Source organism: Stegodyphus dumicola, chromosome 6 (genome assembly GCF_044657685.1).
Source record: "Stegodyphus dumicola isolate Sdum_Otavi_A_Nest chromosome 6, ASM4465768v1".
Lineage (NCBI taxonomy): Eukaryota > Metazoa > Arthropoda > Arachnida > Araneae > Eresidae > Stegodyphus > Stegodyphus dumicola.
The window spans coordinates 91,003,418-91,017,787 of NC_140773.1; the positions used below are offsets into that span (position 1 = coordinate 91,003,418).

A 14,370-nucleotide genomic window follows, 5' to 3' on the forward strand; every position below is an offset into this window, starting at 1 on the left:
GTCACCTGAATGGTGCTCAAGGCTGTTGCCAACGGCAGGCGCAATCTTGCGCTCCTTGTTACGAGGAATTTTGTGGGCTTGGGCTGACCACTTCAGACAAGTGAGGATGAGCAACAACAACAACTATAAAAAATATTTCTTCAACCAAAATCGAAAAGTCATCTTATTATTGCACCCATAGAAGATATAATTTTATTGCGCTATCTCGTATTCAGTTTTATTTCGTCCTATATGCAAAAACATTATTATTAAATTTGTAAAGAATTGCATTACCAACACCATAAAACCGAATATCCAAAGGGTGGGAGAAAAGACCGAAGTTTCTGACTTACATTTTGCGTTATATGCGTTCTTAAAATAAATTTCAGCGTTCGCAGAAAGGATCTGTCTATCCCATATTTCTACAAAGGGTAATGCAATTGCTAGACCAGATTTTAGCTTTCATCCTTAACTATCATTTCTATATCTCATTAAAGGGCTTTTAAATAATCTAAAAGTTTCGCATATGATGAAAAAATTGAATTAAACGAAGAAAAAATATTAGATTAACAGAAATAATAAACATAAATGACATAGTTATTGTTTTTCTTGATAGAAATTGCGTGTAGTTTTATTAAAACTTCGCAATTCTTATATATATGTATAATATATGTATATGTGTGTGTGTGTAACATAAGAAGTAATTCTAAGTATGTAAGTTAGAGTTCTTGAAATCAAAACTATGAATTTTATTTCTCCCTGACGCATTTACCTTTTCCATTAAGATCTTTTTACAATTTATTTTTACCAAAATCTTTTCTAATTTGTGTTAACAATGAAAACATTCTGTCAACGACACAGCCTCTACGCACCTCTTTCTCGAAATTAATTCGAGTACCAAAAGTGATGAAATCTCCTTGATTGGCCTCATCAAGTCACACGAATTTCCGAAACAGCTGTAGTTACATTGTAGAGTCATTAGGTTAATTGGAAGCAGAAGAGATGAAAAATATGCAACGCCTTCGCCGGGAATCGAACCACGGACCTCTGGAATACCGTCTCGGCGTGCTACCATTACACCACGAAGGACACTAGGAAAGTGGGAGAAATACCTTATATACTCCCCTTTTTAAAGGGCGACTAGGGTTTTAGGGGACCTAGTCGCCAAATCCTGCCTGCGGAGAATCATCATCCACAACCCTTTTAGTTCGGACGCCACTTGTAGAGTCATTAGGATATTTTTAGGGGCAGAAAAGATGAAAAATAGCAAACGCCCTCGCCGGGAATCGAACCACAGACCTCCGGAATACCGGCCCAGCATGCTACCGTTACACCACGAAGGCACGCTAGGAAAGTGGGAGAAATACCTTATAACCTTCATTACGAAGTAGTAATATTAACCGTGATACTAAATACACTTGGACGTTTTTCGAATAAAACTGTGCTTAGCAATAAAATTGTTACGTGTTATTTGAGTTGATTTTGCATTGGTTTTCTTTGATATTATAAAAACGTGACGGAGGTAAAAGAATACTTATAAAATATTGGAGAAATAACTATGAAATTTACCAGAAAGATAGAAGCAAAATGCAATTGCATAGTATTATAATTGCATGAAAAATAATATAATATGTAATTTCGCTTTCGTTATACACTGCATAAGACCTAACCAGTGTTTACGATTAAAAGCCGCTGACCTCATCTGGAGTTGAACTCCGGTGAACATATTAGCTGTATTGAAAGTTTTAAGAGTAAGAGTTTCCATGAAAGAATCTCTCTCCTTACATAGACAGACCTTGCATGTTTTGTCTTAAGTGTTAAAAAAACATAAGGAGATAGGATGTAAGTTTAATTGAACTCATTCCTTTATTACTTCCCATTTTGAATTAAGCCCATTCGCTATTTTTAATCCTTAGGTATTTGAATCCCACATAAGACATGGATGTTGGTAATAAATGCACAGTATGTTTGAAGCTTGAAGTATTTAAAATATAGAGCACCGAAAGTTCTATCGAGAAGTCGGTAAAAGACAAAGAAAGACAAAGCAGCCAGTGTTTTTCATCAAAACTGGGATGGAACTTCCTCTTTATCTCGGGTTTAATATGGTGCATACCTGTGGTGAACCCTGGGCAACATGTTCGATGATGAGAAGACTAAATAACCGATAGATTCAGCATTCCCAAGGAATGCTTAACTAAGGGGGGAAAGGTTTCTGATGAGTAGAGACTGGGACGTTACAAAAAAAAAAAAAAAAAAAAAAAATGTGCATAGCGAGTAAAAGCAGATGAATTTCGCAGCTACGTTTACTTTTATTTATTCTTTTTACTTTATTTATTTATTTGTTCAAGATCTTTGCCATTCACTTTAATTTTATCATTTTAATATACACTTTCTCGACTAGTATTTATAAATTCATTAAGTAAACTGCCGCTCTTTCTGAAGTTTTTTCTTTTCCATCCATACAAACATTTTGAGTCTGTATACTTGCTTACTTAGATGGAAATTCTCAAAACACTTACGTAATTTGTACACTAATTTTCGGATGCAATTTGTAATATTCCGATGTATGGGGATCTTTAATGTAACTTAAAACCTTAGTAAATTACTTACTTTAAAAAGTAATAGTAATACCTTTTATATTGGGAAGAACTGAGGGTTATCAACTGGTAATAACACAGTGATGGGATTTCATTTTTTGAAGAGAATATACTTAAAGAAATTAAGAACAGATTATGTTTAAAATTAAGCTCTGTGGGAAAATATTGGAAATATTTCTTCTAAGAGAAACATAAATCAACCCAAAATATGAAACTATATTCCTTAAAAAATTTAACTCTGTTTAGAAAAAAAAAAAGGATTCTTAAACCGCAACTCTGCCATTTTTATGAATATGTTGTGTAATAAACGTGCATCATGCAGTTACTATTATAATTTCTCTTGAAGAACATAAATAAATTATTAAACGTGTGCGTGATATTTTAATGGGGCTTTAGATAAAAATCATCCAATTTCTCTTTTTCTTATTGAATAATTCTTTTTGAACTGAAATAAATTATTTCTAATTTGGAATTTTTATTTATACCATTACGCAATAATAAACTAACACTGGCCGAAAGCATGCAGTTATAATCTAATTCGAAGAAATGGGTAATGCTTCCAATATTCATTTACTTTTGTGAAAACTAATGAATGAATATTTCAAGGATTGACATAGAATGACTTTAAATTAGTTATTATTTTATTACGTTTTAGATAAAATACTTTTTGTTTAGGTTTGAGACAAAATTATGCTTTATTAAGTTTTAGATAAAATATTTTCCAATACTTTTTTTGCTTCTACGAAAGCTGAAAACGAATGAATATTTAAAGGACTGACATAGAATGGCTTTAAATTCGTTATTATTTTATTACGTTTTCGATAAAATATTCGATCATAGTTAATTTATCCTATAAAAATGGCCTATAAAATATGGAGTATTGGATTGCTATAATTTAAGCTATATTTAGAAAGTCTACTGCAATTTTAATGTTTACAGTGGAGTTAGAACTAAGGCTACACTTTTGATAGCATTGCATTTGCATAATTACAGTATTATGTTCAGGGGGAGTTAGTTGAACTCATTGAAAACTAAAGTTTTCAGAATGAAGCAGAGTGCACCACAGTATCAGCTAAATTCATTTATTGCCTCGAACTCTTTGCTCTTTCGATCGCTTGCAATTCTAAACGATATTGATACCCCGGGGCTACTGCGAGTTCTTTCAAGAGGTTAAGCAGTCGTTTACTCTCCTTTGTCATGGTACACAGTAGAAATGCTGCATTAAAATTGTGTTCCCACTTTTACGACAGATTCCCATGCCAATCCAAGATGCTTCATGTTCAGCGGCATCTTGAATTAAGTTCAACCTCGAGACTCTCATCTCAATTGAAAAAAATAAGTTTCAAGTATACAGTTCGGCCCACGAGCGGCCGAACGGTTAAGTTCATGAACACTGGTAGTTCGGTCCAGGGTTCGAATCCCGCGAACGGGCTGGCTGTATGAGCGTTTTCGTGGTTTTCCCCATGTGCAACGTGTTAAAATGAGCCTGTTTTCCTTAGAAAGTCCTCCACGAAAGCATCCATCCCATCCGTGTAATGCCTTAGGGCGGAAAACGTAAATAGTAATAATAAATATATAGTTCTACATTTCCCTCTATAATGTCAAATTTTATACAGCATTTGCCACCCATATTTCTGATTTACTCTACATACAAAATATAACGCGAATTGGTGAGATATACCCGTCTTTCTTTCTCCAAACACAGCTTACAAATGACATTATGCAACATAATATAATATATGTTGTATGGCTGAGATTTTAAATATGGACATTTATGATATTTTTGCGTTGATTACTATTCCTTTTACCAGTGTTTCTTGTGTGGCATTCTTTTCAAGTAATCGATGTTTTATTTTTTACACAGAATTATTCTGATCAAATGTTAAATATAAAATTATAGAATAAATCTCTAATAAATTATTAGCTTAATTAGCAATAGCTCTTTAAGATTTTCTCTTGGTAAGCTTCCCTATTGGATTACTGCACACTTTTTCTTCTACCTCTCTTCTCGCTTGGAAAACTTAAAATCGTCTGGTCGTTGCTTGGTTTCCTCTACCATTTAATAAATCATAGATAAATCCTGCGGTGTAGTTGATGGTGAAGCACTGTTTTGTTACTCACGACATAGAATTACCAAATCGATCACGTAATTTCTCAAATCTGGAACGTCTTTTGTATTTTAGAGTATGATAACTAGTAAGTGGAAGCGTTGTTGATGCTGTATAGTAACTGACTAATGGTTATTCTGGCTGTACCATAGTTTAAGTTGCTTTATGTTTTTACTAGAAAGCCCGGCAATCTTACTAAATGACCGCTGTTCTAGATATTATAAATTGTAATTAAAATGATTTGTGCAAAGATATCTTCTAATTCAAACTGAATTACCCAGGGCAGGCGGCGAGGACGCCCCTTTGCTTACTGCCCCACGGGGTTTCCCCCTTCTACTTGCTTAATTGCTTAAAGTAGAGTACAACGAAAGAAACCTATGGCGGTTTATTTCTTAAGAGCCACCGCTAGCTCAATAAATAAAGGTGATTTAAATAATAAAATGATAATTCACATGTTAAAGATCTCTTTGTACACAACATTTCTTGTGTAGATCTTTCCATCATTTTTAAGCTCGCCTTGCAGAGGACCATCCATTATTTTTCATTTTACGTCCGTTCTTTCACGAACTCTTGAACAGGCAACATAAAGTTGACCGTGTTCAAATGCAGGCTCAGGTAAAAACATGCCAACACGCTTAAGAGTTTGGCCCTGAGACTTATGGATGGTCATAGCAAAGTCAAGTTTTACAGGAAATTGTCTGCGTCTACGCAAGCAACCAATAAACTATCGGCGGCAAACAGACTCTTAAGCCGCATATAATAAAGATATTTATTTATTTCATTTTATTTGTTTTTTTATCGCCGGTTTTTTTATTGCCGGTTGCATATTTCCGAATTCTATTATATATAGATGTTAAATTTATTTATTAAATGTTAAATGTACGTGTTCTTGTATTTTTAATTTTTCCAGCTTAGCTTTCTCATAATATTCGTCACGCGCTGCACTGCACGGGGAATATAACAATTACAGTTACGCAAGCAACCAATAAACTATCGGCGACAAACACTTAAGCCGCATATATATAAAATTTCAGGTAATCAATGACGAGATAAAATAGCGTTGTTCACGTGCAAAACTGAGGTACTGAATGTCTCATTAAGCAAACTATCAGAAATATCTCATATTTAAATTGAGCCTAAATTTGTGATATAAGCTATTTCTCCAGCTTTCCTACCTTGCCTTCGTGGTGTAGTAGCATGATAATAAATAAAGGTAACACACAAAACGTTAAGAAACGCCTCTTTGGACGTAATTTAAAATCTGAAACCTTTAAAGGTTTTTTTTTTTTTATTTTTTATTTATTTATTTTATTTTTTTTATTTTTGTGTATTTTATTTTTATACATTTTATTTTCGTGTGTCCAGAGAGCAAGTTTTGCTTTGGCCACAGCGCTCTGGCGGGCCCGCTTGCTAGTCTGCATTTAAATAATGAGGATATATTGAATACTTGGATATAGTTTTACACATATAATACGGTGTAGGAGCTAGTATAGTGACTAATGCGGGTATTTTAGAGTAGTGTCTGAATCTATTTTGCCCCATGCACCCTTTTCATGATTGATGACAGTCATCGCCTTCACTTCTTTGCCAAACTCACGAAGTACATTTTATAAATTAAACAAACAGAGAATGTTAATAAATATCAAAATTGGAATAAAAGTTGTTTTTAGACACACAAATAAAAACTAAATACTTAACAGGCAAACTAAAGGCTGACAGGATTTATAGCTCTGAAGCTAAGAAATTCTCCCTAGTTGAGAACCCTTATTTTTGTTGAATGGAAAAAAGTTCTTAAGCTTGCGGCTGATTTTCTCAGATACTATTCGTTTCCGAAAGCTGCATTCGAAGAGAGGATCAATTTCTCCACTAGAACGCTTGAGATGATGAGCTCTCTCAGTAAAAGGGTACAATAGTCTTGGTCTCCATTTCTCCACATCCCAACGGTCAATTTCCTTTAACGCGTGCAACGTAAACAAGAAATAATTATGACATTTGTTTTGATTATGAGACGGGAATCATTTTATGCTCAATTTTTTAATAACCTCCACTTTTGGAAAATATATTAGTACCCTAAATGTTAACCTTATAAGTGTATTATTAAGAACGACTTATTTTCAAAAGTAGGTGGTCGAGTAGATAAGACCATTAAATGCTAATTATTCCTCCTGGGTTCGACTCCAAGTAAGCAGGCTAAGGGCATGTTTGGGTTTCGTAGTTTTCCCCATGCGTAACGTGGATACGAACCAATATTCTTTAGAAAGTCTTCCACATAAGCAGCCCTTTCACGATTATGCCATATTCCAATAACCTAACCTAAAATTTCAAGTACTGCGCTTACGCCATCATAACAAGTAAAATCATCCTTCTTGAAAAATGAATATAATTTAAAATTAATTAATTTCATCCGTGATGGAACTGAACATAGTTGCGCCTTTTTTTTTTAATAAAAGATTCGTTCTATTTAGCTTTGCCCTCGATATCTCATTCTGAAATTTTTATTGATTAAAGTTGCAAACAAGATGATTTAAGGCAGATTGATTAAAAGCAGTGTTATGTCGTGGCTAAGAAAAGGACATATACAGGGTCTCCTGATAGAGACAATCTGTCTTCATATCCATTTTAAATCATCGCAGGTTTATACGAAGTAATTATTATGTTTTTCCCGTAACCGAATTTTTGTCGATCAGTGTTTATGTTATCGGCAAAGTATGAAATCCGGCATTCTATAGAACCTTTAGTCATTTTACAGAATGTCGAAAACTGGCAGGCAGTGTATGAAACGGTTAAATATTTCACACATTTAGGTATCCTATAGAATGCCAAATATCAAACCTGCAAAGTATGAAATACATTGTATATAATAGTATGTACTACATATTATATACAATACCAAAGGAAAATATATAATAATTCGTGCAATATATTGGCAATTGTAATGAGTGTGACAGTACAGTTTCTATCAACTTCGAACTTCTGAAAGAATTTGAAAACAACTATACGAAAGTTCATAGGTTATTTTATGCTCTAATAAATAACTTAGAACTGAAGGTATTCCTGACCACGAAATTCCTATCAGGTCACTTGCAATTGATAAGTCCAAGGGAAGTGACGAAGGATTTGTCAAACAAAGTGACAAAATATAAAATGTTTTTCATGAAAAAGGTACTGAAGTGAATTCAAAATGTCGTCCAAGCTTACAATGTTGCAACAAATAGGTTAAATTAAATTTTTTAAATCATGTTACAAGGTATTTATCCCGCCTTCTTATGCATGCCTTCGTGGTGTAGTGGTCAGCACGCTCGGTGCGTATTCCAGAGTTCCGTGTTACGAATACCGGCGAAGGGCATTGCTCATTTTTCATATCTCCAGCTTCTAAATAACCTAATATCTCCACAATGTGAAAATTTTGTTTTCTTTAAAATAATAAAGGCATAAATTTTATTTCGTTCAACATTCATTTTTCTCTACCTGTTTTAAATAAAAAAAATACTTGCAATCTTTTATTATTTTTTAAAAATAACATTTGTATTTTTGAGGAATGAAAGTCTAGTTTTTAAAAATAAAATGTGTACTTTAAAGAATGAACGTTTTTTAAATAATAGTCTTATGACCTTTTTCTCATACTTTGCCTAAAGACCATTTGTCATTCTATAGAAAGCCTAGTTATTATATAAATGCCTAAGTAAAGTATATAATAATTCTCATATTTCATATTTAGCCTAAAAACGCTAGGTGCTCTATAAAGTAGCTAGGTATTCTATAGAATGGCAACATTTCATATTTTGGTAACATATGTAAATTCATTTCAATTAACTTACCCAACGCTCAAAAATAAAATAGATCGCTCACGAATTTTTCCAAAAGGAATCAATTTTAAATATCATATGAGAAATATTTTGCATAGGATAAAACCTTATATAATAAAACTAAATTAAAAGCAGAATCACAAATGGTTTTATATGAAAATTTTGCAGCATGAATGCATAATTTCGTGAAGAACGTACATGTTCATGTCGCCATCAGATTCAGGAAGAAGAAGAAAAAGCTCACTCCAAAATCTTCCCTTCGAAGTGAATGAATCAGAAACTAATATATCGACTTAAAAAACGTAGGTCCTGTTTTTCAAATCTCACTCAAAGGCTAAAAAATTCAGCTCAGGTTATATGTATATAATATAAAAATAATATAAATAAAGTCATTAAAAAAAGCTCATGCATGTATACATTTTTATGAAATCATGAAGCGATACGCTCTTCGTTACAAAAAATGTATTTTCTTTTACGTGAAAATTACGTAAAAATTTCGCTTTCATATGAACGTGTTACAGATTTGCGTAAACGAAGTCACAAATACATGAAAACAGATGCTAATAAGTGAAAAATTCATTTTCATAGTTGGATATCAATAAATCAGTTTATAGCGTAAGGATAGAAAAATAGCTTGTCTAAAGTTTCATTCACATTGTTTGCATTTTTATATTTTGGAGTATTATTCATAAGGAGCTATCGCATTCACTCGTGCCTACTTTCGGATTGTAAGACGAGGAGAACTTCAAAAACTTTTCATTTACAGCTGAAGATTCTTACATAAAATTTTGCTTAGAAATCATACAATAATTCGTTGTTTTCATAAATGTTTTTATGCAAGTTATGTTTTTAATTAAAAATATACAGAATATTTAAAAAATTGTATGCCCTTGAACAATTAATGTCTCGCTGATGATTTGTGTTTAAAAAATGAATCAATTGATATATAAGGATGATGAAAATATTATTCATAATAATTAATCTCTACTCACGTGAAGAAGAGCCAGATAATGATGAAATTCCCTATGACACCGGCTGTCATAATGATGAGGTAAACTGTTCCTAAAATGTATTGTACATACATCGGTGGTGGTCTAAAATTTAACCAAAGTTTAGGAACTATGGCCTTCATTTCGTCGTCTAAAACATCATTCCAAGTAGTACCCACACGGGTATTGTTACCAATCATGGTAGAGTTTCGGTTATTTGCTTCACTTAGGAAAAGCGGACCATTCCATGGTAATAAATACCCTGATGCAGAAGCTTTCGCACTCAGTTGCCATGTCGAGTGATTTGAAGTGAAGCGCGGGAGCTCAAGGAGGTAACAAGTGTGACAGCGGGACCTGCTGATAACGGTGTTTTGAAAGTGAAGTTTGGCTCGGTCAGGGTTGCCGGGAATTTCTCTCGCCAAAAGAGCAGCCAAATTAAATTGCGAGACTACTGGATAAAAGACGGAAAAAGAAAATTGGAGTGCGTAATACAAGAAGATTCGAAGTTTATTGATTTGTTATAATCGTTAGCCGTTAATACTCGCTTTTAACATTTATAAAAACATTGTTTAAGCTCGGTATTTTTAAGATTTTAGTAATGATTCGTTTATTTTTTTTTCAGTTGAATGGAACTGGCTTTGGAAGCAATTTGTCTCGGTGAAAATAATTATTTACTAACAAACAAAGGTTTTTGAATTTATCTTATTTCTTTTAAAACTATTTGGCAACGAAATCATTTAAATTAATATAAAAAATAAACCATTCAAAATAACTTTAATTAATTAACAATTAATAATAATTAATCATAATATAACTATTAGTTCAAAGGGGCTCTGTCCCTGAAGGACTACTGTTTCCGTTTTGCGATTTTGCGTCCGAAACCTATAAATGGCGTATCACTTTTCAAATCGTTGCCATCAAATACTATCGCCCTGTATTATATTTCAAGGAATTTAATAATGAAGAATCTGCATAAATGTACATATGTTTCTCACATTGTGATAAAAAAACGGTATCTAGAGCCATCCAATTTTGAATGACGTAATCCTACTACGAATATGGGCATCTGAAAGCCCAAATTTGAAGTTTGGGGTTTGTTTTATTATCGATTTCATATTTTGTAAAACTTTAGCGAATTTTTGATTAACAAACTCAACGATTTAAAAGCAAGCGAAGGTACTCTACGGGGAAAAAAAGCCTTTTTATCTCCAGAGCCCGGAACTGCATATCGGAAATTGTAAAGACATGATCATTTTAAAATTATTTCTCCCGACATGGCTGTTGAACTGAATTTTATGGTTCAAGTGCAAAAAACATGGTATTTAATAAATAAAGGTAACACACAAAACATTAAAAAAATGCCCCTTGGAACGTAATTTAAAATCTGAAACCTTTCAGATTTTTTATTATTATAGTTAATAATAATTATTTAACTTATTGAAAATTAAATTTAAGAAAACGTGGTAGAAATGAAATCGTAATAAACGAGTATATGCGATTTGGACATGATTGTTCCACAATGCCATTTGAACAAAATAAATGCAGGTTTTTTTTTTTTTTTTTTTTTTTTTTTTTCATTATAGCAGTTATTGTTATCATCTAATTTTCTGCAGATTTCGCTTTCACGAAAGGAATTTTTTAGTCTTAGGTTGGAATTCCTTTTTAAAAAAAAATTTTATGATGTATTATAAGCGCATGAGATGAATTAGATATTTAAAACTGTAATCTGGAGAACTTAGGATGTATTTGTATGAAGATAGAAATCATTTCCTAAATAATATAATAAATAATTGTAATATAATAATCACTAATTGTTCTAGTTATCTATCAACAAACTGTAACGAAACTGTAACGAAAAACTTGATTTACCTGATTTAAATGTGGTCTTAAGAGAAAATTCCTTTTTAGTCTCAAAATAGGTAATAAATGAATAAATAAAAGACTCAATAATTTATCAAAGGAAAATATTCCATCTCTGTCGTTCTTCTATCTTTCGCTCTTATATGTACACAAAGAAAGGGAGAGTAAAATAAAAAATTCCTATATCAAACTAGCATAAAATATCAAATTAAAAAATATCTTCCGCAATTACACTGGTGAAGAATTATTTCTGGTATTTTCCGTTGAAATCAAAACAAGAGTCAATGCATCTGATTCTTCTTGTTATTGAGGAAATCCACTCAGAACTACTAATCTGTAAAACATCAATAGCTTTCCCTAAACCTCAGAATATTTCACATATGGAAAGATTTATTTCTCTGATTAGTGTCGTTTCAGTACAGTAATAGTGATTACCTACATCTGAAGCCTTCTTTTTGTGATGAAATTATGAAGCATATCGTATATTCCTTTTTACATAAGTGTATGTAAAAAGAAATTTTAAGAAGAGTAATATGTGGGTAATGGGAATATACTTGAAATTTATTAATTTTTTTGCATATATTTATATGATTTTAAATATTTTATTAACTTAAATAATTTTAAACAAACCAAATAGCTTTATTAATTAAAAAAATTTTAATTTTAAAATTAAAATTTCTTTTTCCAATTACTGACGAATTTTAAAAATAAAATTTTCAGTAATTAAATTTAATACAACAAATTTAATTCCAACTGATTTCAGATTTTTAACATTACGTTTACAATCTGCAACATTTTCATTTTTCAATATTACAGGCTACATCTACACAACTTAACTCAATTCTTGTCTTTTATTATTTCAGTTTTGTGAAATTTCATCCTGCGCCTCGTCTCGACTCTACACTTTCTCGAAAGTCTCCCGGAGACATTCTCGAAAGTCTCGCGGAGAATCAGCGTTTGGTTGAGTTACTTCATTCTTGTTTAATTTTTCTTTTTCAGATTATATTCATAGTATTTTAAATGAGTCAATTTAATTTAAATTTTTCCAATTTTAGACATATTTCCTTCTTTAGTATTTAATTTTTAATATTTTTTATTTTAGGCTAAATGCCTCCCTCCTTTTGATTTTTGTTTATTCCTCAATTTAGAAACTGTTCTGCATAAATTATTATAAAATTTCTTATTTAAATTGCTTTTAGTAAATTTCCTGTAAATAATGTCATTTCTTCAAAATTTTGATTTGAAATAAATCTCCCTGTAACGAAAGTTTTCCGCTAATTTTTTTTTTTCTTAGTAAAGTTAGAAAAAAGAACACGAAAGCAGTACATTTAGTGCTGTTAGTAATCACCGCCCAAATCTATGATTTTCTGCCAACCGTTTAGTACGTTTTCAAAGGCTTCGGCCCAGAAACGAGGTGGCCGCGAGTCTAAAAACAGGTCAACCTCATTTCGGACGTGCTGTGCAGAATGGAAGATAGCACGAGCAACATGCAGCTGCAGATGCAAAGAAATGTAGAAGTCCGAAGAAGCGATTTTGGGGCTACATGGTGGATCCGGCAAAACGCTCCATTCGAATCCGTACAAGAATCCAGCCAGGTGAAAGCAGAGACACGTGGATTATCTTGATGAAACATTTCCTTTTTGCGTATTAACACTAAAGTTTTACCTTTTTCCAGATACACTGTAGAGACGTTAGGTATTTTTTGGAAGCAATCGCCTTCGCCGGGAATCAAACCAGAATGGAATGCCGGCCCAGCGTGCAGAACCACTACACCACGAAGGCACGCTAGGAAGGCGGGAGAAATAAATACAGTGGGTGATCGGTTAACGAACAATTCGGACAGCGAACAAATCGGACAATGAACACTTTCAGGAAAGATTTTTGTGTTCGAACAACGAACAATATTCGGATAACGAACAAAAACTAATTCTAACGAAAACCTCTCGGCTCTCGGAACATCCGACACCAGTCCTCAATTCGTCCTGAAAATGCATGTGCGCTGAAACGTATGTGCGCGTGCGCTGACACGTCATCATTCATACTATGTAGCAGTGAGGCAGCACCGTACGACGCGTACGGTAGCGTGGGACGACACTTTGTCAATTGTGTACCATAGTTGGTTTCTGTCCATGTGATTTTCGTATGTGCTTCTCTAAATGCCTTATAAAAAAACCTGAAAATCTTACAATATTATGGGACCTAAAAAGAGTGGAGTGCCAAGAACTGTGCTCACCATAAAAACCAAGCAAGAGATTATAACTAAAGTAGAGAGTGGACAAAAAATGACTTATGTTGCTACGCAATACGGTTTGAACAGGTCTACAGTAGGCACAATCCTAGCTAAGAAAGATATCATCAAGAAGACTCAAGCCGCTAAAGGAGTAACGAAAATTACATCTGAGAAGCAAAGAAGTGCCATCCATGAAAAAATGGAGAGTTTGCTTTTAATTTGGACAAATGAACGGGAGATGAAAAGAGATGTAACTAGAATGGCCATCATTCAAGAGAAGGGTAGAGAAATTTTTGAGAAATTGAAAGAACAAACACCAGGTTCGTCATCCGAAAATCTAGAATTCAAGGCTACCACTGGCTGATTTGCAAAGTTTAAAAGGAGATCTGGCATTATGTGGTCATGCATGGTGAGTCTGCTAGTGCAGATAAAGAAGAAGCTGAGAAGTTCCGTAATTTCAAGAATTCATTGAAAAAGAAGGGTATTGTCCACAACAAATATTTAATTGTGAAGAAACTGGTTTGTTTTGGAAGCGCATGCCGAACCGTACCTACATCACGAAAGATGAGAAAAGTGTTCTTGGGCATAAACCCATGAAAGACCGATTGACGTTACTTTTGGGAGCTAACGCTAGGGGTGATATGAAGCTTAAACCACTTCTCGTTTATCACTCTGAGAATCCTAGAGCATTCAAAAAATTTTATAATCAAGAGAAAACTGACAGTGATGTGGAAATCGAATCAGAGGGCATGGGTCACGCAGCTTCTTTTCAAAGAGTGGCTATTTGAAGTTTGTGCCCCG

At 33.1% G+C, this 14,370-nt stretch overlaps 1 protein-coding gene across 1 annotated transcript; it reads left to right on the forward strand.

Moving 5' to 3' along the window:
* The first annotated feature begins 13,531 nt into the window (after window positions 1-13,531).
* LOC146996799 (putative CENPB DNA-binding domain-containing protein 1) lies at window positions 13,532-13,933 on the forward strand. Its single transcript, XM_085819670.1, has one exon. The coding sequence runs from the start codon at window positions 13,532-13,534 to the stop codon at window positions 13,931-13,933; it is 402 nt and encodes a 133-aa protein (XP_085675796.1).
* The last annotated feature ends 437 nt before the right edge of the window (window positions 13,934-14,370 follow it).